The sequence below is a fragment of the Stegostoma tigrinum genome, chromosome 30 (genome assembly GCF_030684315.1).
Source record: "Stegostoma tigrinum isolate sSteTig4 chromosome 30, sSteTig4.hap1, whole genome shotgun sequence".
NCBI classification, from domain to species: Eukaryota; Metazoa; Chordata; class Chondrichthyes; order Orectolobiformes; family Stegostomatidae; genus Stegostoma; species Stegostoma tigrinum.
In genome coordinates this window covers 2697359-2721807 of record NC_081383.1, presented here as the reverse complement: position 1 = coordinate 2721807, position 24449 = coordinate 2697359, and the positions used below count along the sequence as shown (strand labels likewise).

General features: G+C 44.5%; 1 protein-coding gene across 4 annotated transcripts in view; it reads left to right on the top strand.

Annotated features, from left to right (window-relative positions):
* Nucleotides 1–9409, top strand: part of ccdc124 (coiled-coil domain containing 124) — a 27054-nt gene extending 17645 nt beyond the window's left edge. For all 4 annotated transcript variants that reach the window (XM_048560161.2, XM_048560160.2, XM_048560162.2 and 1 more), the window contains exons 3-5: nt 5068–5257; nt 7487–7598; nt 9038–9409. In XM_048560161.2, the coding sequence (XP_048416118.1) occupies nt 5068–5257; nt 7487–7598; nt 9038–9242 (507 nt within the window). In that variant the 3' untranslated portion in view covers nt 9243–9409. The remainder of the gene's footprint in view (nt 1–5067; nt 5258–7486; nt 7599–9037) is intronic.
* The last annotated feature ends 15040 nt before the right edge of the window (nt 9410–24449 follow it).

Here is a 24449-nt window from a genome sequence, read left to right as displayed (position 1 = left end):
ATGACCCCTAGTAATTGAGTCCCCCACTCTGGGGGCAAAAGCTTCTTGCTATCTACCCTGTCTATACCCCTCATGATTTTGTAGACCTCAATCAGGTCCCCCCTCAATCTCCGTCTTTCTAATGAAAATAATCCTAATCTCCTCAACCTCTCTTCATAGCTAGCACCCTCCATACCAGGCAACATCCTGGTGAACCTCCTCTGCACCCTCTCCAAAGCATTCACATCCTTTTGGTAATGTGGCGACCAGAATGGCATTACCAATGCTGAATTCCTCACTGTTAATATCCCGGTGTTATCGTTGATCCGAACCTGAATTGGACTAGGCATATAATTACTGCGGTTATAAAAGATGGTCACATGCTAGGTATCTGTGGTGAGTAATTTATTTCCAGTGCCTCTGAAGCCTGTCCACCATCTACAGGATATAAGATGGAGTATTCCCCACCTGCTTGGATGAATGGAACTCCCACAGGACTCCAGATACTCACTATCATCCAGGACAAAGCAGCCACTGGATTGGAACCACATCCACCATCTTTAACATTGACTTCATTCACCACAGACTCAGTGACAGCAGTGTGTACTATCTACAAGATGCATTGGAGTAACTCACCAGGGCTCCTTAGAAAGCACCTTCCAAACCCACAGCCTCCACTATCTGGAAGGATAAGGCAGGTCATAGGAACATCAGCCACCTGCAAGTTCCCTTCTGAGCCACACTCCAACCTCGTGAGGAACTATGTCACCATCACTGTCACTGAGACAGAGCCCTGGCACTTCCTTCCTAACAGGATTGTGTGTTTACTACACCCTGTGGACTGCAGCGGTTCAAGAAGGCAGCTCGCCACCATCACTTCAGGGCAATTAGGGATGTGAAATAAATGCTGGCCCAGCCTGCTGCATCCACAACCTGTGAGTGAACAAAAGGTAAAGCTGGATCTCACGAGCATTCATGTGAAAGTTAGCACTGTACCTTCAGGTGGCAGTGTTGAAGGGCAGCAAGCGGGTGAGATAGAGGAGAGCCAAGAGTTAATTGAGGACTAATGGTGTGGGAGCAGGAAGAATAGCCATTACTGCTACTGCAGTTGCGTGGAATTGGGTGAGGGCAGCCTAGCTAACCGTGGAGAATTGTTGGAGGAGGAGGATGTGGTCATTGGGTTAGAGGCTGCAAACTGATCGAGAAGGAATGGTGAGGGAACATTAACCTTCGCGCAAGATATCACTTTGTGACTTTGATACCATGGCAGTGATAAAAAGCTGATTTGAGCAATCAAAAATGGAGCTCTGTGAATGATGGACACAGATTTGGGAGGGGAGACCACATTCACTTTGATGTAGAGAGTGAGGTTCGGAATGAAAACTGAAAGAACTGCAGACAGTGTAATTCAGGAGCAAAAGCAAAGTTGCCAGCAAAGCTCAGCAGGTCTGGCAGCATCTGTGAAGAAAAAATCAGAGTTAACGTTTCGGGTCCGGTGACACTTCCTCGGAACTCAGAAGTGAGGTTGGGAATATTTAGTTGAGGGAGCATCAGTCCTGCAGTTTCCTGACATGAGACATGCAGTTTCCAACAGTTCACTGGACAGTGATCAGGAGCAGGGACCTTGGTTGACTTTTCCCGTTTCTCTAACCCAGGGGTTACTGGTCAAGGGTCAGCAGCAAGAATGCCAGTAGATATCCCTCTTCTGTCAACACCACCCACCCAACACAAATTGAGATTAAGTGCTCCCCTCACTCCCTACTCATTGGTCAGACTTCCCTGTGCAGTAACTGCATTCACTTTAGGATTGGACCTCTTGTCAGAGAGATTGGATCGGAGCTGCATTAACCTCGAATCTAATCAGCAGAGTAAGAGATGCACTTGTTCCATCTATCTCGGACTGGAATTGAGAAACAGAGGAGAGTAGCTCCATCTCAATGCTGAGCTACAACAAGCTGTCTCCATGTTCCGCTAAGTACCGAGTGCTGATCCTGTAACTGTGTCGCTGTTGAATTTTTCAGTAAGTTTACCCCCTTCTGCTTCTTGTTATACTAATGAGTTTTGACCAGTGCTTTTCCTTAATCACTCCAGAGCCTTGGGTTTTAAGAAGCGGTGAATCCAAGAGAGGAGTCTCGTGTTACTACAAACCTTTTATGCAATTGATCCTGGCCTTCATGAATATAAAATGCAGATTCCAACAAACCTTCTCTCTCCATGCTTCCGCTTCACCAAATTAAAAAGCTGCAATCTAACCCAGGCTGGGCACTGTGCCCTCTTAGAATCACTAACCCATCTTTGGACACCACTTCCCTGCTTATTGTGTCCAACACCCATCAAGTTAAAATTCACCTGCAAATATCTGGAGCCAAGTTTCTTTTAAAACAGAATAGACTTGCGTTTCACCCTGTCGCAGGCAATCCCCGTGTTGTGATAGTGTGTTACAGCTAACTATGTACTAGTCTGAATTGTAGTCACTGTTTTAATGTAGAAAGCACAACAGCTAAATTGCGCACAGCAACATCCCACTCCCAATGTGTTAAATCAGATTATTAGTCATTAACAATGTTAATTGAGATAAATATTGGTTCCAGAACATCTCGAACAGCCCCTTGTCCCATACTGATATTTCCTTTTTGAAACAGTGACCATGGAAACTTTGCAACCCCCAGAGGGGCCTAGTGGAATTTAGCTTAACCTCTCTATTGAAAGACAGCACGCCTGATGTTGCAGCACTCCCTCAATACTACAATGGGAGTGTCAGCAGTTCCACTGTCACTAGATTGGCACTGAATCCATAGCCTTCAACTCTGTGATTGGAGTACTATCTACTGAGTCGAGCTAAATTCTGAGAAGTTGCATTGAAGGGCATCATGAAGAGGGTGGGTGAATATTCAAGGGAGGGTATTGGAAGGCTGGGATGGGATGGACACTGACTATTCATTGTCACCTTCAATCCTTGCTGTGTTGGGGATAGTGTTGAGAGAGCTTTACTGTTAGTTTAAAAGAGCAGAGGCAACTTTACTCTATATAACCCTGTGCTATCCCTCTCCTGGGAGTATGTATGGAATGTATCTTATTTGACGGGAACCAAGGTCAGATTTAGTTAAACCCAACCCCTCAGCTTGGCCCTGGTCCCCATCCCCTTCCCTTTGTGATCTGGGCTATATCTGGTGGCACAGTGGCTTAGCGGTTAGCACTGATGCCTCACAGCGCCAGGGACCCAGGTTCAGTTCCACTGTCAGGTGACTGACTGTGTGGAGTTTGCACGTTCTCCCTCTGTCTGTGTGGGTTTCCTCCCACAGTCTAAAGATGTGCAGGCTCGGTGGATTGGCCATGCTAAATTGTCCATAGTGTTCAGGGGTGTGTAGGTTAAGTGTGTACACCATGAAAATGCAGAGCTACAGGAACAGGGTACGGGGATTGGTCTGGGTGGGATGCTGTTTGGAGGGTCATTGTAGACTTATTGAGCCGAATGTCCTGCTTCTACATTATAGGGATGCTATGGATTTTCTCTCTCTAATTCTGTTCCATTTCTGAAACTGTAAAATAAAAAAAGGCTTTATTAGCTTGCTCTGTTGCTAGTTACTGGTTCTTTCTGTTAATTAAATCATTAAAATGATCAGCTATTGGTTTTGAATTGTTTTCTTTCTGAATTTCATGTAATCTGTTATGGGAACAATTGGATGCACTGTACTTGGATTTCTAAAAGATATTTGATAAAATGCAGCATGAAAGATGATTGCAGAAAGTGAAGGCTCATTGTATAGGGGTAACATTGATATGGATAGAGGATTGGCTGGGTGGTAGAGAACCAGGAGCAGGTATATGTGAGCCATTGTCTATTCAGCGAGATGTAATGAGTGATGTGCCACAGGGTCAGTACTGGGGCCTCCACATTTTACAATTTCATTAAAATGAATAAAGAACCGATGGTACAGTAGCTAAATAAAAACCAAAAGAACAGCAGATGCTGTAAATTAGGAGCAAAAACAGAAGTTGCTGGAAAAGCGCAGCAGGTCTGTCAGCATCTGTGAAGAAAAAAAAGTTATATTTTTTGGGTCCAGTGACCCTTCCTCAGAACTGGTATCGTAGCTAAGTTTGCTGATGACACGAAGATAGGAAAGCAAATTGTGAAAAGGGCATAAGGAGGCTATAAAGGGATATTGATAAGTTGTGAATGATTGAGTATAATTTAGGAAAAGTGTCAATTATCTATTAGGAAGGGAAAGTAAAAATTACGTGTATTACCTAAACAGCGGATACAGAGAGATCTTGAGCACAAATCGTAAACGATTACAACAGAGATAGCGCACATAATCAGGAAAGCTAATGTGATTGCTTATTGTGAGGAGAATCAAATGTAAAAATGGTTATGTTGCATTCCAGTTATACAGGGCACTGGTGGGAGCATATCGAAAGGACTGCATTCTGTATTGGTCTACTAATTTAAAGAAAGTTATAAATGTACCAGAAGCAGTTCAGAGAAGGTTTATTAGCTTATTACTGGAATAAGAAGTTTGTTTTTTGAGGATTAGTTGAACTGTGTAGGCTTGTACCTGCTTGAGTTTAGAAGAGTAGAAGGAGGCTTAATTGAAACGCACGAGATCCTGAAAGGTCTTGACAGGTTAGATGAGGAAAAGATGTTTCCACTTTGTGGAAATATCTCGAATTGAGAGATCACATTTTCAAAACAAGGGGAGGCCAATTGAAGACAGAGATAAGGAGATTTTTTCTTTCCTCTCTTGCGATCGTGAGTCTTTTAGGAAGTGAACTCCAGAATCTTAGTTTATATTTAAGGCAAAGGTAGGTATATTATTAATGAGCAAGAGTGTTAAAGGCTATTGTGGGTAGGCAGGAGTGTGAACTACTTGGACCAACCACGATTTTATTGAATGGCAGAGCAGATTTGAGAGGCCTGCTCCTAAGCCCTATGTCCCTCAGCTTTTCCTTTTACATGGTGTCTATACCGTTCCTCTCCAGCAGGGCCATATGAGCATTCCCGTGCGTGTTGACCTCTTGTGGTGTTGTCCTTCATCTTACTGATGAAATGACATTTTCACCGTTTCTCCTCGTGGCCTTTGGTTATAGATGGAAAAGGAGAAGAAGCGTGTGGAACAGCTGGAACGCAAGAAGGAGATCCAGCGACTGCTGGAGGAGGAGGGAAGCAGCATGAAACCCAAATCGTCCAAACCAGTCACAGCGCCTAAGATAACCCGGGCCCAGATTGAGGAGACCATTAAAAAGGACAATGTGGGGCAAAGCACAGAGGAAGCAAAAGGTATCTTGGTGGTATCTGGAACAGCTGTTGTATGATCAGCATTGGGTTTGGTAACCCCTTTCCTGCATCTATTGTCACCAATTTAAGCTCTTCCTGGTCCACGAGTGCCTCTTCCATTTGTTGAAATTAACCTTTTATGAGTTTATCATCTCCTGATCTCTGACCACCTCTAACTCTACACCCTTTTTGCTATTATGGATTTATGGGATGTTGACATCACTGGCTAGGCCAGTATTTACTGCCTGTCCTTAATTGCCCCAAAGGTAGTTAAGACTCAGCCACAGTGTGTCTGGAGTCACATGTAGAGTAGACCAGAACTGCCAAGGACAGCACATATCCTTGCCTAAGGGATATTAATGAATCAAATGGTTTTTTTTAAACCACAATTCACAATGGATTGATGGTCACCATTGGGCTAGTTTTTAATTTCAGATTTTTTTTATTTTAAATCCCCATCTATCCTAATGAGATTTTTTCAGGTCCCCAGAATATTGGCCTAGGGTTTTGGATTATTTCTCCAGCAACATAACCACAATGCCATCACTATCTGAGCTGGCAGTTCTGCTTCAGTTTCATTTACTGATGCCCTGGAATTTCCACCCTTACAAATAAAATTCCTTTCCCCTCTACCTCACTCTGTTTGTTAGCCAAGCTTTTGGTCATTATTCCTACTGTCTCCTTTGTTCGCCAATAGACTACCCACCTGTGAAACTCATTTGGAAGCGTTAGTACAGTGACACTGTTAATAAATGTAAGTTTGCTGTTTAGCTGCAAGGTTCACTGCTGTCTTGCCAAAGCTGATCTCAGCCTGGGTAAATCTGAGCGATAGTCTTTGTGGTGAAAAAATCAGTGTGTACCATGCAGCATCATTCGGTCGCTTGTCAGAGCATTACATATCCTCCGTCTGACTTGATGGATCTTAGTATCAAGGACCATTTTTCTCCTTCGTATTGAATAATTTATTAAACCATCTCAGTTTTCTGATGATACAGTGCATTTCCTTGGCTGTCTGCAGACCCACTACTTAAACACAGTTTCTGACATTTCTCGGCTGATTGATCTCATTACATTTCTGAAAATGATAAACCAATCTGGATAGATACTTGGTCTGATGAGAATACAAAGGGCTTTATATTGCCTCTAAACTTTGCTGCACCTATCCTAGCACTATTTCCTCAATGCTAACATCCCTCTAAAGGAAAGATCAGGTATTTTCTAAGTGGTATGAAGTTAAATACATAGAGGTTGTCCAGAGAGACTTGGAAGTTCAGGTGCATAAATCTTTAAAATGTCATGAACAGGTGCAGAAAATAGTCAAGAAAGCTAATGGAATGCTGGCTTTTATTCTAGAGGACTAGTTCTAGGATGCAGATGTTATGTCGCAGTTGTACAAAACCCTGGTTTAACTCCACTGTGGAGTGTTGTGATTAAATTCAGGAACCTTAGGAAGGATACACTGGCCTTGGAAGGAGTACAGTGTGGGTTTACAAGAATGATAAATGTCATTTATTACCGAACCAAAGGAGACAGTAACAATAATGACCAAAAGCTTGGCTAACAGAGTGGGGTAGAGGGGTAGTGAGTTTTATTTGTAAGAGAGGAAATTCCAGAGCATCAGTAAATGAAGCTGAAGCAGAACTGCCAGCTCAAGTAGTGATGGCATTGTGGTTATGTTTGCTGGAGAAATAATCCAAAACCTTAAGCCAATAGATGGTGATTTTTAAAAAAAGTCTGGAATGATAACTGGACTTTGGAATTAAGTTATGAGGAGCAAATGTACACATTGTGTTATCCCTCAAATTTATAAGGTTAACCAGTGATCTGATCGAAGCCTACAAGATATTAACAGGGAAAGACGGATAAACTGTTTCCACTGGCGATTCCAGAACTAGTGACATAGTTTGAAAATTAGGGCCAGCAATTCAAGAGAGATGTTGGGAAGTACTTCTGCACACAAAAGGTGGTAGGGGTTTGGAACTCGCATCCACAAGCAGCAGTGGATACTGGATCTGTTGTTAATTTTAAATCCGAGAGGGAAATGTTTATTAAGCAAAGGTATTTAGGAATATGGGCCACAGATCTGCCACAGTCTCACTGGTGGAACAGGCTCATGGAGGCTGAATGGCCAACTCTTGAACCTAGGTTCCTCTGCGATTATACAATATTAACCTGTACAGTGGAGGAAAGAAGCAAATTTCTGATAGTTGGAACTTGTTTTTTAAATTGCAGTGAAACAGATGAGCCATTTAGACATACCATTGGAGGAGAATATTAATCGCATTGTACCCAATGAGGGAGATATAGATGCCAGGACCATTGAAGATGCCATAGCTGCCCTGAGGTGAGTGGAGCGACACTGTCCATGTTCGTTGGGTGAATCAGATCAGGATCTGTAATAATCCTCTTGGTTTTAGACCTCCCAAGCCTGGTAAGTAAGGAAGGATCACATATCAGAAATAGCCAAACATTAAAAGGCTGTTAGCCCCAAGCAGGCTGTCCGAGTCCCTTAGATTAACCTCCCCATGCCCACTGACGCACCTTCCCATGTCAGTAACAATCCTCCCCCTCCAGCCCCCTGATAAGACACTAGAATACATGTGGGAGGGGTTTGTCCTTCAGCAGTACAAAGCTCTGGTTAACTACTCAGGAACGACGAGTGAATCAGTGTACTACATCGTAGGGGATCTTACTAGCCTCTGAGGGAGTGCAGCATAAATTTAATCGGAATGACTCTGACCCACGAATGGTTGAGCTGTGTGCCAGTATTGCACGTTCCTTTTACAATAATGCTGCAATATTTTCTCCAAGTGTTGTCCAATTTTGAAAAGCCCCAGAGTATTGTTTTCACCCCCTTTCAAGCAACACATCCTTGATCACAACAACTCGCTCCTGTGGCCTGATATCTCCCATAAGTCTTTCCCACCTTCTAAAATCTGACTGCTCTGCTTACTGATCCTCCTGCCAATAGAAAAGTTTCCCATTTAATCTATCATATGCCCTGATAATTCTGAACACCTCAATGCAGTCCTCCCCTGACCACCTCTGCTGTGAGCAGGACAACCCCAGCATAGAGTCGCTGATTGCCAGACACTCCACCTAATGGAAGTTCCTCCGCCTTCGTGCCATTCTGGGAAATCTCTGCTGCACCCTTGCCTTAACATCCTCCCTAAAGTGTGGGGCCAAGAATTGAACACACTGCTCCAGATGGGGCCTAGTCCATGTTTTCTCGAGTTTCAACGTAGCCTCCTTGATTTTCTGTTGTCTTCCTCCTGCTGTAAATGCCAGTGACCCATTGTGCAGTTGGAAGCCAGCTTTCCTGATTACTATTCTCTGATTTTCTGACACATGGAAGGTTAAAGTAGCAACCAGCAAGCACCAGGCAGTCTGTAACAACACACCGTTGACTAATATCACTGTCTTATTAATAGCAGAAACCTTGCACTCTCTCACACTGACACAACACAGCATTGACTCAAACATATGCTGACGCATTAACACATTTGCACCTTTGCATGTATTAACATATGCATGCAGACACATACGCATACTCCTGATCATACCCACCTGTCTCAGACATTGTCTATCTATCTCGCTCACACACACACACCTGTTCTCTCTCACACTGACAATTCACATAGTCTGTGTGCACACATTGATATTTTACGTGTACACATCATGCTTCTCACAGATGCTTGTTACATTATCGATCGTGTGTACTTTGACACTCGTGTGCATTCTGAGTGTAATGTATATTATTAATCGTAACCGCTGTTGTTTCAGCACGGGTCAGAGTGTGGATCATCACCCTGAGCGACGGCTGCGAGCTGCCTTCAATGCCTTCGAAGAAGTAAATTTGCCACGGCTGAAAAAGGAGAATCCTAACATGCGCTTGTCTCAGCTCAAGCAGATGCTAAAGAAGGAGTGGATGAAATCGCCTGAGAACCCCATGAATCAGCTGCATGGAGCCTACAACACCAAGTCCTAAGCCCAAGAGGAAATCTCTTGTGAACTTGAACCTAAACGCGATCGTTGACCCAGTGGCGTGAATGTGATATCAATTGGGTTTCTTCATTTTTTTTAAAAAAAAGCGAACAGCATAAAATAAAAGGAACTGCATCACTGTCCCAGTGGCTGCACTTACCTTTAAGCATCCATTTTACAGTCCAGACGTTCTTTGCTGGAAATTCTCGATAGTGTATTTGTAGCTGCCAAATCTCCCTGCCCACTTAAAACAACCCTCACCCACCCCGATGACTCAATCCCCTCAAAGCAAACACCAGTATCAGTTTCAAAACTGGTGCCAATTCCATTGGCTATGCAGGAGTCCCTGGCTGGGAGATCACTTCCTCTTGAACGTGGCCCTGTAGTCATTGAGGAGGTATAGTAGGGGTTGGAGAGGGAGAGGGCGAGGGAAGAGGTGGTGAAGGTTAAGGGTGGGTGAGAGAGACTGAATCTGAAATGGTATAGTTAAAGTAGCTGACCTGAGTCAGAGTCTGTGTCACCAATGTGAGCTCCTTTCCCACTGTTTAAAATCAAACTTGGGCAGATCCTGGCTTTCCTGGGTGAGAGAGTAGTAGTTTTTTTCTTTCTGTTTTGGAGGGTTGGAATGTTGGTGTCAGGACATGGTCAGGTGTGCTCCAGGGGTGGCCATTGGCAGCTTCAGGGCTCAGTGGGTGGTTGATAAGTGAGGAGATCAGGGCTCAGTGGGTGAGGAGTGTTGGAGGAGCTCAGAGATAGTTAGAGGGTTTAGACATCAGTGATTGTTTGTTTGGTATGAGGCTTTCAGGCTCATAGTTGCTGGTTTGCCTTTATGCAAAGTATTTGATAGCAAGGAGATGCACCATCGGCTTTGCCTTCTGTTGGTTACAGTGTGTAACTGGTGAGGGAATGTCTGTCAAGGCTTGCACAATATTGGTTAATCAGCCCCTTCCCATAGAGCGCTATCGCCCTGAGATTCTGCTCAGCAAACATGGTGAGGATTTTGGATATAGACTGTGCAGGCATCTGTGTTTTTGAGATCTGCCAGTAGTAACTGCACCTGGGGGAAGACAGGGACTGCCATTATGATTGCTACATTGCTGATAGTTTATTGATGAGAGGTATACAAGGAAGCTGATATTTCACTCTCCGATTCTAGGTGTGTCCAGACCAAGGTACGGGGGATATAGGTCACCATGTTCCTTGGGACTATTTCCCAGCTTGTCCAACTTTTCCCAAGGGCTTGGTTAGCCTTTCCTGTCACCCTGACCTGCTTCCTGGCCCCAGCCGTCAAAAAGCTCAGTGATGGGTAGCTGTATCTATATTACCCCTGTTGGATTTTTTAAAATTTGCTGCGCTGATCTCCAAGGGACCTGGATTGATTGTTGGCATTTGATGTAAACCTCTGTCAGAATGCAGTTGAGAAGCAGGGAATGGCAAACAGGGATAAGTGAAGTGTACACTGGAGCTGAACAAGCCCACAACCATCAGGAGGTGTCAACATCAAGAATGCAGCAGGTTTACGAAAAACGAAGTGATTGCATTCGTCCAGAGTGTGGTGCGTCTCGGAATCTGAGTGAGGGAGAGCTCAGAGCTTGGAGAACAGCTGGGGTGTGTGTGTGTGTGTGTGTGTGTGTGTGTGGATTCCCAAATGAAATTAAATACTGTGGTGGACAAATTGTTCACATTGTGGGATTATTTCATCAACCAAGTGCTAAATAAAGTCACACTTTTAAAATGGACATAAACGAAACTGAATCACTATCTTCTGTCCAAATCAGAAGGTTTTCTGGGAAGCAAATTAAGGAGAAGGATGTTGTTGCATTAGATTTGAATCTTCCTTCCTGCCTCAGGAACCCATTGCCCCCCTCAAATATTCCCAGCTTGGGTACAGTACAGGATTAGATACAGTATAAAGCTCTCTCGACACTGGCCCCATCAAACACTCCCAGGCTAGGAGCATTACAGAGTTAAAACTTCTTCATTACCCTCAACAAACACTCTCAGGCCAGGTTAGACGCAATGTCTGAGACCCCACCATCACCATCCCTGAATAAGCCCTGTCCCACCGGTAACACAGACCCAGCAGAGATGGTGCCACATGGGATACAATTAGGAGGGAGATGCTCTGGGAGTCATCAACATTGACTCCGGACTCCGTGAGGTCTGTTGGCTTTCTGTTAAACAGGGGCAAGGAAGCCTCCTCGTTACCAGGGACTTCTCTCTCTTGGCATTCCTCCATGTTGGACAACACTTGGAGGAAGCACTGAGGGGGGCAAGGGCACTGAATGTACTCTGGTCGGGGAAATGTTAGTGTTCACCACGAAAAGTGGGTCAGCAGCAGCAGCACTGCCAGTCGAACTGGTCAAGTCCGAACGGGCACAGCTGCTGGTGAGGAGACCAACAAGAGGGAAAGACATAGTTGACCTCATTGGTAACAATCTGCTGACATTATCAGTAAGACGGACCACCACACTGACCTTGAGATAAACGCCTGCTTTTGCATTCAGAAGATGCTCTGGTGTGTTGTGTGGCACTATCACCATGGTAACTGAGACTTTGAACAGATCAAGAGTGGGCATCCAAGAGGCACAGTGGGCCAACAGTAGCAGAATTGTACTGCAGCACAATCTGTAACCTCGTGGCCCGGCATATCCCCCACTCAACCATTACCATCAAGCCAGAGGATCAAACCTGGTTCAATGGAGAGTGCAGGAGAGCATACCAGGAGCAGCACCAGGCACATCTGAGGATGAGGTGTAAACCTGGTGATGCCTCCAAACTGGATGACTAAAAGCCAAACTGCGAAAGTAGCAATTGATAGATAGAGCTAAGCCATCCCACAACCAACGGATCATATCTAAGCTCTGCTGTCCAGGCCCATTCAATCATGAACGATGGTGGACAATTAAACAACTCGCTGGAGGAGGAGGCTCCACAAATATCCCCATCCTCAATGGTGGAGGAGTCCAGCACATCAGTGCAAAAGTTAAGGCTGAAGAATTTGCAGCAATCTTCAGCCAGAAGTGCCGAGTGGACGATGCATCTCAGCCTCCTCCAGCGATCCCCAGCCTTACAGATACCAGTCTTCGACCAATTCGATTCACTCCACGTGATATTGTGAAACAGTTGGAAGGACTGACTGTGACAACACTCCAGCAATTATACTGAAGACTCCAGAACATGCAGCTCCCCTAACTAAGCTGTTCCAGTACAGTTACAACACTGGTATTTACCAGACAATGTGGAAAATTGCCCAGGAATGTCCTGCACACAAAAAGCAGGACAAATCCAACCCGGCCAATTACCGCCCCATCAGTCTCCTCTCAATCATCAGCAAAGTGATGGAAGATGTCAGTAACAGAGCTATCAAGCAGCACCTGCTTAGTGACGCTCATTTGGGGTTCTGCCAGGGCCACTCAGCTCTTGACCTCATTACAATCTTGGTTCAAGCATGGACAAAAGAGCTGAATTCCAGAGGCTGAGGCAAGAGTGGTAGGCCTTGACATCAAGGCTGTATTCGACCAAGTGTGACATCAAGAAGCTCGAACAAAACTGAAATCAATGGGTATTGGGGTGAAATCTCCACCAGTTGGAGTCACACCTGGCTCTCCAGGAAATCTTTGCAGGAGTTCCTCAGGGTAGTGAGGTCCGACCATCTTCAACTGCTTTCTCAAAGACTTTCCCTCCAGCATAAGGTCAGAAGTGGGAATGTTCGCCAATGATTACACAATGTTCAGCACCATTCGTGACTCCTCAGATCCTGAAGCAGTCTGTTCAAATGTGACAAGATTTTGACAAAATCCAGGCTTGGGCTGATGAATGGCAAGTAACATTCCAGCCACATAAATGCCAGGCTATGACCATGTCCTGTGAGACAATCTAACCACTGCCCCTTGATGTTCAATAGCATTACCATCACTGAATTCCCTCACTACCAACAGTATTGAGGTTACCATTAACTAGAAACCACATAAACATGGTGACCACAACAGATCAGAGTCTAGGAATAGTGTGGCAAGTAACTCAACTCCTGACTGCCCAAAGCCTGTCCATTATCTACAAGGCACAAGTCACGAGTGTGATGGAATATGCCTTACCTGCCTGGATGGATGCAGATCCAATAACACCCAAGAAACTTGGCATTATCCAGGAAAAAGCAGCCCATTTAACTGACTCCACATCTACAAGTATCAACTCCCTTCACCACCAGCACACAGTAGAAGCAGTATGTAACCTCTACAAGATGCATTGCAGAATTTCATCAAAAATCCTTGGGACCTTCCTAACCCATAACCACTTCCAACTAGGAGGACATGGGCACTAGATACATTGCCACATCACCACTGCAAGTTCCCCTCCAAACCACTCACCATCCTGGCATGGAAATATATCACTGCTCCTTCAGTGTCACTGGGTCAAAATCATGGAATTCCCTCCCTAAGGGACTTTATGGGTCTTCCTTCAACACATGGACTGCAGCAGTTCAAGAAGGCAGCTCACTACTGCCTTCTCAAGGGCAATTGGGGGCAGGTAATAGCTGCCATCCCCTGTTTGCTTTAAAAAAAGTTCCCTTTCTGCTGTTCCCATCAAGCACTCCCAGGGCAAATACAGTGTCAAGTTAGGCACAGAGTAAAGCTACCTCTGCTATTTTAAACTGTATATTTCCTTCTATGTTGGTGCAGAGTAAAGCAGCCTCTACTCTTTTAAACTGAAATTACAGCTCCCTTTATACTGTTGCCGTCAAACGCTCCCAGAACAGGCACAGCACAGGGGTAAAGCTCATCCTGCAATTTTAAACTAAAAGTAAAGCTTACTTGACACTGTCCAAATCCAACACTTCCACAGCAGGGACAGCAAGGGGTTAGATACAGAGTAAAGCTCCCTCTTCATTGTCCCCTTCAGATAGTTTTAAAATGGAACAGTGTGATTTTAACCACCATTTGGGACTGAGTATCATGTTCGCTAACAGATTCCAATGCTTGCCGGAATCACTGAAACTGCTCCCCTGTTTACAATCAGCCAAAACTATGCAGGCTGAGAGTTATTCTCAGTAGCTCAAATCTCTCATGACAACAAGGGGAGTTTAGCTCCCCAAGTTTATCAGAGGCTTCCATTTGGTTTGAATTTTACTGTCATAGCATGAGATTATGAACCTAATTAACCCTTTGTTAACTATTTGGATCAGTGAAATCCATGCCACACTGCCTCGTGGCAAAAGGATGAAATCTGACTTGGGAGAAATGGATTGAGACAAATCATTCTGTATTGAAAAGAAATAGATGAACCTGTAATTCAATAGCAAAGTTGTTTTTGATGCCCAGGCATGTTTTGCTCTGTGTGATAGTTTCAAATTATCCCCTCAGCATTTAACTCTGTTAATGAGAGGGAAGTTTCCACCTTGGATGAAATGAAGCAGAAGTTATCACTGCCACGGGAATTCTCACAAGGAAAATAGAGCGAGGTCAAGGCAACCTGTATTCTGCATTGCCATTAGACCGCTGCTATCCATTACACAGCACTTGTGGGCTGTAGAGAGAACACAAAGAAATGGATTTTACTCTCAGGAGAACTTTGACAATAATTTCCACTTTAATAATAAGGAGTATAACGGGGGCCACAGTTCAGTATATATAGAAAACAGTGCAGCACTCCATCTCTACTGCTGTGGGTATGCCAGCCTAGATTTTGTGATCACATATCTGAAATGGGACCTGAATCTAACACCTTCTGTCTCAAAGCTAATGCGCTACCCACTGAGTCGTGTTGATGATGTGAACTCTCCAACCTTTTACTCACTTGCCCAGAACCTGTTTACTGTTCTTAATCAATGCATTAACTAACAATCTAACCTGTTTTATATTTACATAACATTGGGTGAACACAAAATTAACAAATTATGCTAACCCCACCTATATTATAAATTCAGGTTCTGCTAATCAAAAACAAATTTCACATAATTAAAAATAAAACGTAAATAGTGCTTTACATCTCTACACTTTTATTTCCCAAAATTTATTTTGATTTATTACTATTAGCAGCTCCACACTGAGTAAATAAATTAGTTTTCTTCCAAGCGTCATACCAGTTGTTCCTTTGGGTGCTGTGATGTAGTGAGAGTTTCCTAAAAGTGGGAAGGCTGCACTATCTTTAATTTCTGCTCTCTCAAGCATTGCAAACATTTAGCTTGACGTCGCTGTGGCTCACTTCAGCATGCAGATAGCAACAGCAAATGCATATTTACCTGGCACTTTATCACGTTCAGACCAAAATCTCCAGTCCTCTACCACATTTCACAGGCTGAGGATGCCCCAAAGTGTGTCCCAGTCAAAAATGTATTCCAGAAGTGTAACCACAGTTATAATGTAGGGTGGCCAACTTGCACAGCTTGATCCCATAAACAGCAACGTTCCAATTGAATATTCTGATCCATTCTAGTGATGTTGGTGGAGGAATAATATTGATCAGGACACTGGGCTAAGAGCGTTTACCAAAAAAGCCAAGCTGCAAACCCATGGTTTTGCACAACATGAAAAAAGATTAAATAAACTCTGGAATAAGATGTAAAGGGCTATCCCTACACAACAGTCATGTTGGAGATGATTCAATAGATAATTCAGCAAATTAGTCAAGTTTTATGGTCACTTTTGAAATACTGTGTTCAGTTCTGGTCTCCCTGCTATAGAAATGATGTTGTGAAACTTGAATGGTTTCAGAAAACATTTACAAGGATGTCCCCAGGGTTGGAGGGTTTGAGTTATGGGGAGAGGCTGGATAGGCTGGGGCTATTTTCCCTGGAGCATCAGAGGCTGAGGGGTGACCTTATAGAGGTTTATAAAATCATGACGGGCATGGATAGGGTGAATGGCCAAGCTCTTTTCCTGAGGATAGAGGAGTCTGCAACTGGAGACCATAGGTTTAAGGTGAGGGGGGAAAGATTTAAAAGAGGCCTAAGGGGCAACATTTTCACACAGAGAATGGTGTGTGTATGGAATGAGCTGCCAGAGGAAGTGGTGGAGGCTGGCACAATTACAACATTTAAAAGGCAGCTGGATGGGTGTATGAATAGAAAGGGTTTAGGGGGATATGGGGCCAAATACTGGCAAATGGGATGAGATTAATTTAGGATATCGGATGAGCTGGATCTTAGGATCTGATTCTGTGGTATACATCTTTATGACTGTATATCTATCCATGGAATCCAGTTCCTAACCCTCAGGAAACCTGAATGCAATATGGTAAAATCCAATTTGCAGTCACAGGAAGCACAGAGGTGTAGCCTGCAAGTTCTGTAAAGTGAATACAATTTGCATTCCGTAGTGTCTGTCATTAAATTATGACAACTTAAAAACTCTTTGCCACCAACAAAGAATTTCTTTTTGAACCTTGTCTCTGTTGTGTTGTGGGAAGGATGGCAGCCAATTTGTGCACAGCAATATCCCACAAACAGCAATGTGATATCAGTCAGAAGAGCTGTCTTTTTAGTGATGCTGGTTACACATTTCAAACTGACCCCAGGGACAACTCCTCGGCTCTTCCTCCAAACAACGCCAATGGTCTTTTTTCAACTCCTGAGTGGGTTGATAGATGGTTTAATGTCTCTTCCAAAGAGATGTCATGTCTCACTGGTGCAGCAGGCTAGAAATGTCCTGGAGACATCACAAATGTTAAAGACTTTATCAAGAGTGCAAAATTCTGGAATTTGCCCATGTTAACAGTAAGCGGGGGTCAGGTTTCTGTAATTCACAGGAATTATGATGAGGACTACAGAGATCCACAGCATGGAATAAGGCCATTTGGCCCATTGTGTTCTTGCCAGTCAAAAACAGCCATCTAACCATTCTAATCCCATTTGCAACATTCAGCCCATAGCCTGGTATCTCTTGGCTTCACTAGGAGACATTGAAATATTTCTTTAATGTTGTTGAGGTTTCCTATCCCCACCGTCCTTATAGGTTGAGAGCTCCAGTTCCTCGCCTGTCGCCGGGTGAAAATCTTCACATCTTGTTTATACCTCATGCCCCCTACGTTCAGTCTATTTTCTTGCCATTGATCTCTCCTTCAAGAAGAAAGATTCCTGTCTACCCTATCCATGCCCCTCGTCGATTTATACGTCTCAATCATGTTCCTCCCCTGCTCTAAGGAAAACAACCTCAAGTCTGCCCAATAATTGAAACACTTCAGCCCAGATAACATCCTGGAAAATCTCCTCTGTATCCTCTGCCTGTTAAACACACACATAGACATAGAGACAAATAGAAGTACCGACAGGAAAAAAAGACACAGCTATGGAAGGAAAATACTGGAAAGACACTTTGGTATCATTATCCACAAATTCCATTCAGCTGGTTCTTGCTGACCAGACAGTCTTTCTCTGGCTTCTCTTTTCTGAACACTTCCATTTGTTTGCAAAAGACACAGGGTGTCTGGTTTACTTGTAAAGTGTCTCTGATGAATGAATTAAAAGTTACAGCTTAAGGCATCATCCAGCACAGTGGGATTGTGAGCCCATGTTCCAGAGCAGTAGCCCAGAGATTCTAGATTACTAGCCCAATGACATTATCATTACACAACCATCTCCCCTAATTTGCTGTCACTATCTAATGTGGGCCGATATGTAACTTCCATCCCACGCCAATGTGATTGACCCTTTACACCTCCAGCATCGGCCCAACAAATCACTCAGTTACTTTTAACAGCTGCATAGTATCTCAAAAAACGCACACAGTTAGGGGAGGCAATGGCCCAGTGGTATTATCACTGGCCTATTAACCAGGAGACCCAGGTAACATTCTGAGGACCTGAGTCAAATTCTGCCACAGCAAATGGGGGATGTGAATTCAATAATTAATCTGGAATTAAGAATCTAATGTTGCCCATGAATTAATCACTGATTGTTGGGGAAAACCCACCTGGTTCACTAATGTCCTTTAGGGAAGGAAACTGCCATTCTTATCTGGTCTGCCGTACATGTGACTCCAGACCCACAGAAATGTGGTTGATTCTTAACTGCCCTCTGGGTAATTAGGAATGGGCAATAAATGCTGCCTGGCCAGCGACGCCCGCATTCCATGAATGAATAAAATAAATCAGCCGGAAGCAAGCAATAATTCGTGGGAAGTGGGCATCACTGAATCCCACAAATAAATTTAAAAGCCTCTTTACCTAGTGACAACCACATCCCAAAAATTAATCTCTCAACAGCAATTCTGAGCAGTTTCACCTCCTCCATGGTCCCCAAACTCTGCAGTTGGAATGGGAAACAAGGCAATGAATTGATGGAATGCAGAGAGGGATTGGGGAGTTGTGTTGAAGTCAGATTTTGTAGCCATTTTTTCTGCAATTAATAGGGTTTTTAAATGAGAGGAACATGCCCGCCAGACATCTCCCAGCAAATCTGTCACTTTATATTCCGTGTTACTGCTCAGTGGCCCAGTCTGAACTCAGAGGGTCGTGGTAAATCATGTCACGTTTTATGTTTATAGCTAGTTCCTCGAGCAGTGTCCTGACATACATATCTGAGAACGAATGGAGAAATTCACTGGCTCCTTCCTTGATCACAGCAGCTAGTTCCTGGTAATGACACATGAAAAGAGCAACAAGGACAAAAGGAACTCGATAAACTAAAGAGCAGCTAATCAGTATTTAGGCCACTAACACTTCCCTGATTGGTTTAAAAGAATTCCACACAAAACATTATTTCTCACTTTCCTAATCCCCAAATTATGCAGAATGTAATGTTACTCTGTATCTAACCGTGTGCTGTCCCTGTCCTGGGAGTGTTTGATGGGGAGAGTGTAGAGGGAACTTTACTCTTTAACTAACCCCGTGCTGTCCCTGTCCTTGGGAGTGTTTGATGGGGGGACAGTGTAGAGGGAGCTTTACTCTGTATCTAACTCCGTGCTGTCCCTGTCCTGGGAGTGTTTGATGGGGGGACAGTGTAGAGGGAGCTTTACTCTGTATCTAACCCGTGCTGTCCCTGTCCTGGGAGTAATTGATGGGGAGAGTGTAGAGGGAACTTTACTCTTTAACTAATCCCGTGCTGTCCCTGTCCTTGGGAGTGTTTGATGGGGGGACAGTGTAGAGGGAGCTTTACTCTGTATCTAACTCCGTGCTGTCCCTGTCCTGGGAGTGTTTGATGGGGGGACAGTGTAGAGGGAGCTTTACTCTGTATCTAACTCCGTGCTGTCCCTGTCCTGGGAGTGTTTGATGGGGGGGACAGTGTAGAGGGAGCTTTACTCTGTATCTAACCCGTGCTGTCCCTGTCCTGGGAGTAATTGATGGGGAGAGTGTAGAGGGAACTTTACTCTTTAACTAACCCCGTGCTGTCCCTGTCCTTGGGAGTGTTTGATGGGGGGACAGTGTAGAGGGAGCTTTACTCTGTATCTAACTCCGTGCTGTCCCTGTCCTGGGAGTGTTTGATGGGGGGACAGTGTAGAGGGAGCTTTACTCTGTATCTAACCCGTGCTGTCCCTGTCCTGGGAGTAATTGATGGGGAGAGTGTAGAGGGAACTTTACTCTTTAACTAACCCCATGCTGTACCTGTCCTTGGGAGTGTTTGATGGGGGGACAGTGTAGAGGGAGCTTTACTCTGTATCTAACTCCGTGCTGTCCCTGTCCTGGGAGTGTTTGATGGGGGGACAGTGTAGAGGGAGCTTTACTCTGTATCTAACCCGTGCTCTCCCTGTCCTGGGAGTAATTGATGGGGAGAGTGTAGAGGGAGCTTTACTCTGTATCTAACCCTGTGCTGTCCCTGTCCTGGGGGTGATTTATGATGACAGGGTTGCCAAGCCTATTGGTGTTCTATGATTCAATGCCAAGCATTGTTTCATTGAACTGAAGGCTAGAGAGTTTCAAACAAATTGAAGCAAAAGCTGAAGGAATGTTTTGTGGGTGACTGTGTGGGCCCCAACCCTCCTTCCCCCATTCCCATGGCTTTCCTTTGGGCTTTTCCCTTTCCCTAATTGTTCTCACACATTCTTGCTGTGATGTGGAGTGGCCATGGCTCTTTGGCTCTCATTGCTGTGGGCACCCTCTCTAACAATTAGCTCAGCTCCTGATGAATGTTTGTTTGCAAGACTTGTTTGTTCACTGTGAAAAGAGACTGTTTAACCGTATCTCCGAGAGATCTCTCCCACCACATCGCTGACTCCAGGCAGATTTACAGAAACAATTTTCTCAATCAGAGGCCTGTGAGTAAGCTCATTGTCACAGCCATCAAAAGATCTATTTACAGCTACAGGATGTGTCTGTCAAAAAGTTTTCAGGTCACAGATCCATGAGAACATCTTGAGATGAAAAGAGTTTGTTCAGCTCGAAAACTGCGGGTCAATAGAGATCTTCCTGAAGGGGAGATGAGAAGGAATGCATCTTTTGAAAGCAGAGTTTCTATCGCTATTTCTGGGATTTCTTTGTTAGCCACTTAAAGGGACTCCATCAGCCGCAGCTAGAACAGAAATGGACCATTTCTCCATCACTCACTGCTGTCAAAGACTGGGATTGATTTCACTGAATCCCTACCTGAGGGTGACTCTAATTTGAATTTGTGCCTCCCTGTGAATTAATTTTACTTCTCCCTCTCAATCTTATTCCTCCTGTCCTTACTCACTTCCTGCCACTTTCTCCTCTCCCTCCATTTCTCCATCTTTCCTGTCTATCCTTCTCCCTCCCTCTCCATCCTTCTCACTCTTTTTCTTGCTTGCTTTCCCTCTCTCTCTCCCACCTTCCCTCTCCTTTTCTGTCTCTCCCGTTTCCTCTCTCCCCCACCTCACACTTTCTCCCTCTCTCTGCTTATCTCCCTCTGTCTATTTCTCTTCCCCTTATCCTCCCTCTTTCCCACTCCTCCCTCTCCCTTTTTCTCTCTCTCATCATCTCCTTCCTGTGCTCTCTGTCCGTCACTCTCTCTCCATCTCCCTCCATCTCTCTCCTTCTGTCTCCCTCTACCCTTCTCACTCTTCCTCACTTCTCTCCCTGCCTCTCAGCCCCCTCTCCCTCTATTTCTCTTTCCCTCATGCTTTCTCGTTCCTTCCCTGCCTCTCCTCCCTCTCTATCTGCTCGTCACTCCATTTGCCCTTCTCACTTCCCTCCCTCTCCCTCTCTCTTACTCCCTTGCTCCCTCTCCCTCTCTCCCTCTGTCTTTCTCCCCCTTCCTTCCTCCCCCTCTCTCTCCCTTCATCTCTCTCTACCTCTCACTCTCCTGGTGTCAATGCTGAGCTCAATTGTAACCAGCTGCAGGAACAGCAATGAAATGAGACAGAACCAGTACATCCTCCATCTCTAGAAAACTGCAAAAAGACATTATACACTGGGACAGTCTTTTGAAGAACAACTTAATGAATGGATTCGCTCAAAGTCATTTAAACATTTCTTTCACGTGGCTGTAATTAATGAGTACAGAATTCCATTCTCCACTTGTCTGCTCAGATTAAAGTGCTAATAATTCTCACTGTTGGTAAAAGCCCTTCTTATTGATCAGCACATAGAGCAATCTCATCCCAGTTGACAAGGTCATACAGTTGCTGCTGAGCATTGAGTGAGTTTCAGTTCACCTCCAGTGGTTCACCCTCCTGCTTTCCAGCCTCTGATGCCGTCGCCACACCTGGAACTGGCCTTCACCCCCTTCAGTCCATCGTTAGGGACCATGTCTTCTCTAAATCTTTCTCCTCTCACCTTAACAATATGTCCCTTAGTCTTGAAATCCCCCATGCTAGAGAGTAGACATCTGCCATTCACCTTATTTAAAACCCCTCCTTATTTTATTAACCTCTATAAACCTCATTATTTTATAAAGCTTGATAAGTCATATGGTTCGATGTCAAATTTTAATGATCGCTTCTGTAAAGCACTTTGGAAGATGTTGTAAAATCAAAGGTATACATTAATGTTGTACTTTGGTTCAATCAAGTTGGGAACAGAATTCAAGTGCAATTTCTTGGCATTAAAAGTGGACCCAGGGTGTGGTTGAGGTGAACAGTGTATACATGTTTAATTGGGGTGGCTTAGTAGTACCATCACTGACTGCCTGACTGGGTAGTAAGGGTACAGACTTCAGTCTATATAACTGCTGTAGCTGGGGAAGGAACCAACAAGAGGGAACAGCCTACATGACCTTGTCCTCATCAATCTACTAATATAGATTCATATGTCCGTGCTGCTAGTGGAAAGGGTGAGTGGTCTGATAGTCCTCCAAGATTCCACACATGGTGCTCGGTTCCTGCTGAGCATGGACCTAGGCGACATGTGCAGATGGAGTCATTGCAATGAGATTATCGTCCATTGTGTTGCGTGGCACTATCACGAAGCTAGATGGGACTGACTTTGCGCAGATCCAGCAACTCAAATCTGGGCATCCATGAGGTGCTGTGGGCCACCCACAGCAGCAGAACTGTACTCCAGCACAATCTGAAACCCATCATATCCCACCTCAGTTCATTGAAGAGTGCAGGAGAGAAGGCCAGGAACGTGCTAGGAGAAAATGAGGAGTCAATCTGGTGAAGCTACCAAATGGAAACACTTCCATGACAAACAGAATAAGCAGCAACTGATAGACTGAGCGATGTGATTCCACAACCAGTAGATTAATCGAAGCTCTGCAGTCCTGCCACAGCTATTTGTAGGTGTTAGTGGACAATTAAACAACTCACTGGAGGAGGAGACTCCATAAATATCTTCAATGATGGAACAGTCCAGCACATTAGTGTAAAAGATAAGGCTGAAGCATTCATAGCAATCTTCAGCCAGAAGTGCCAAGTGGGTGATCCATCTAGGACTCCTCCAGTGGTCTCCAGCATCACAGATACCAGTCTTCAGCCAATTCGGTTCACTTGGCTTGTTTTCAAGAACCAGCTGAAGATACTGCATGCTGGAATAGCTATGAGTCCTGACAGCATTCCAGCAAAAGTACTGAAGAACTACCCACTCTCCTAGCTGAGATCTTCCTGTACAGTTACAACTCTACCCAACAATGTGGAAAATTATCCAGGTATGTCCAGTCTACAGAAAGCAGGATAAATCCGACTTAGACAATTACATGTGGCTAAAATCTAATTGTAGCAGCTCCCTGCACCCGCCACCACTGCCCCCCCCCCACGACTTCCACCCCCGACCTGGGCTCTGGATCTGTTGGGCAAAATTTTGTTAAATTTATTTTCTTGACTCCTTGGTGTGGAGCCTTGAAGATTTCCAACGAGAGTGTGGACGGGCAGGTTCCAGGCTAGCTGCTGAATGTTATCACTAGACTTTGATATTTCCTTGCTGTGGGCTTCGTTCCCAAAGGCAGTTTATTTTCAGATTCCACCCTGTACCGGCTTTTGCCACCTGTCCATGACTCTCCCATCTGTCCTCCAGTCCCCACAACCCGCAAGAGAAAAGCTGTTCCCACCAGCAGTGACACACTCAGCATTAGACTAAAGTGCAAGACATGGGAGGGGGACAGGCTAAAAGCGGAAGGGAGAGAGAAAGACTAGTAGGGAAGGAGAATGGAAAGAGAGTAAAGGAGAACCGAGAAAAAGCGGGAGAATGGAAAGATGGGAAAAGTAATGGACAGAGAGTTAGGGGGAGATGATGAGAGGTGCCAGTAAAGACAAATGGAGAGAACTGGGGAAACAAGGAGCAGAAGAAGGAGAAAAGATGCGGGTGGAGAGTGGAAGAGAGAGTAATTTGAAAGAAGATGAAATGGAGAGAAGTGGAAAGGAGAGGGAGAGCAGAGAAGGTAATCCAGACACAAAGAAGAGGAAGGTGCAAGTTATAACAGAGAGCTGTAAAAAGAAAAGTTGGAGAACACATGTGATGGAGGAGAAAGAAGAAAGAACTGAGTGAGAAGAGAAGAGAAAAGAGGGAAACAAGATTAAGGAGTACTTGAATTAAGGCTGTGAACAAACAAATCTCTGAAGTTTGTGTGATAGTGTTGGTAAGCAGTAGTGTCAGGGATGGGCGTGCTCAAGTTAATCAGTATTGACATTGTTAATTGACTGTCCATAGCAAAGTGAGCACAGAGCTAGGACTGATCTAATCTGTGTACATCTTGAAACCATACAATGCAATAGGTCAATCCCAGGTGTCATGTTCTAGAAGATTTCTACAATACCAGAAAGGTGATGCCATCCATCAGCTCTGTCTCCATCAGCTGTAGTTCCTTCATAACCCATCACTTGCCTTTACACAGTGCCTCCCATTGCAGATAGCTCACAATGCCTTACAGCCAAAGAACTATTCT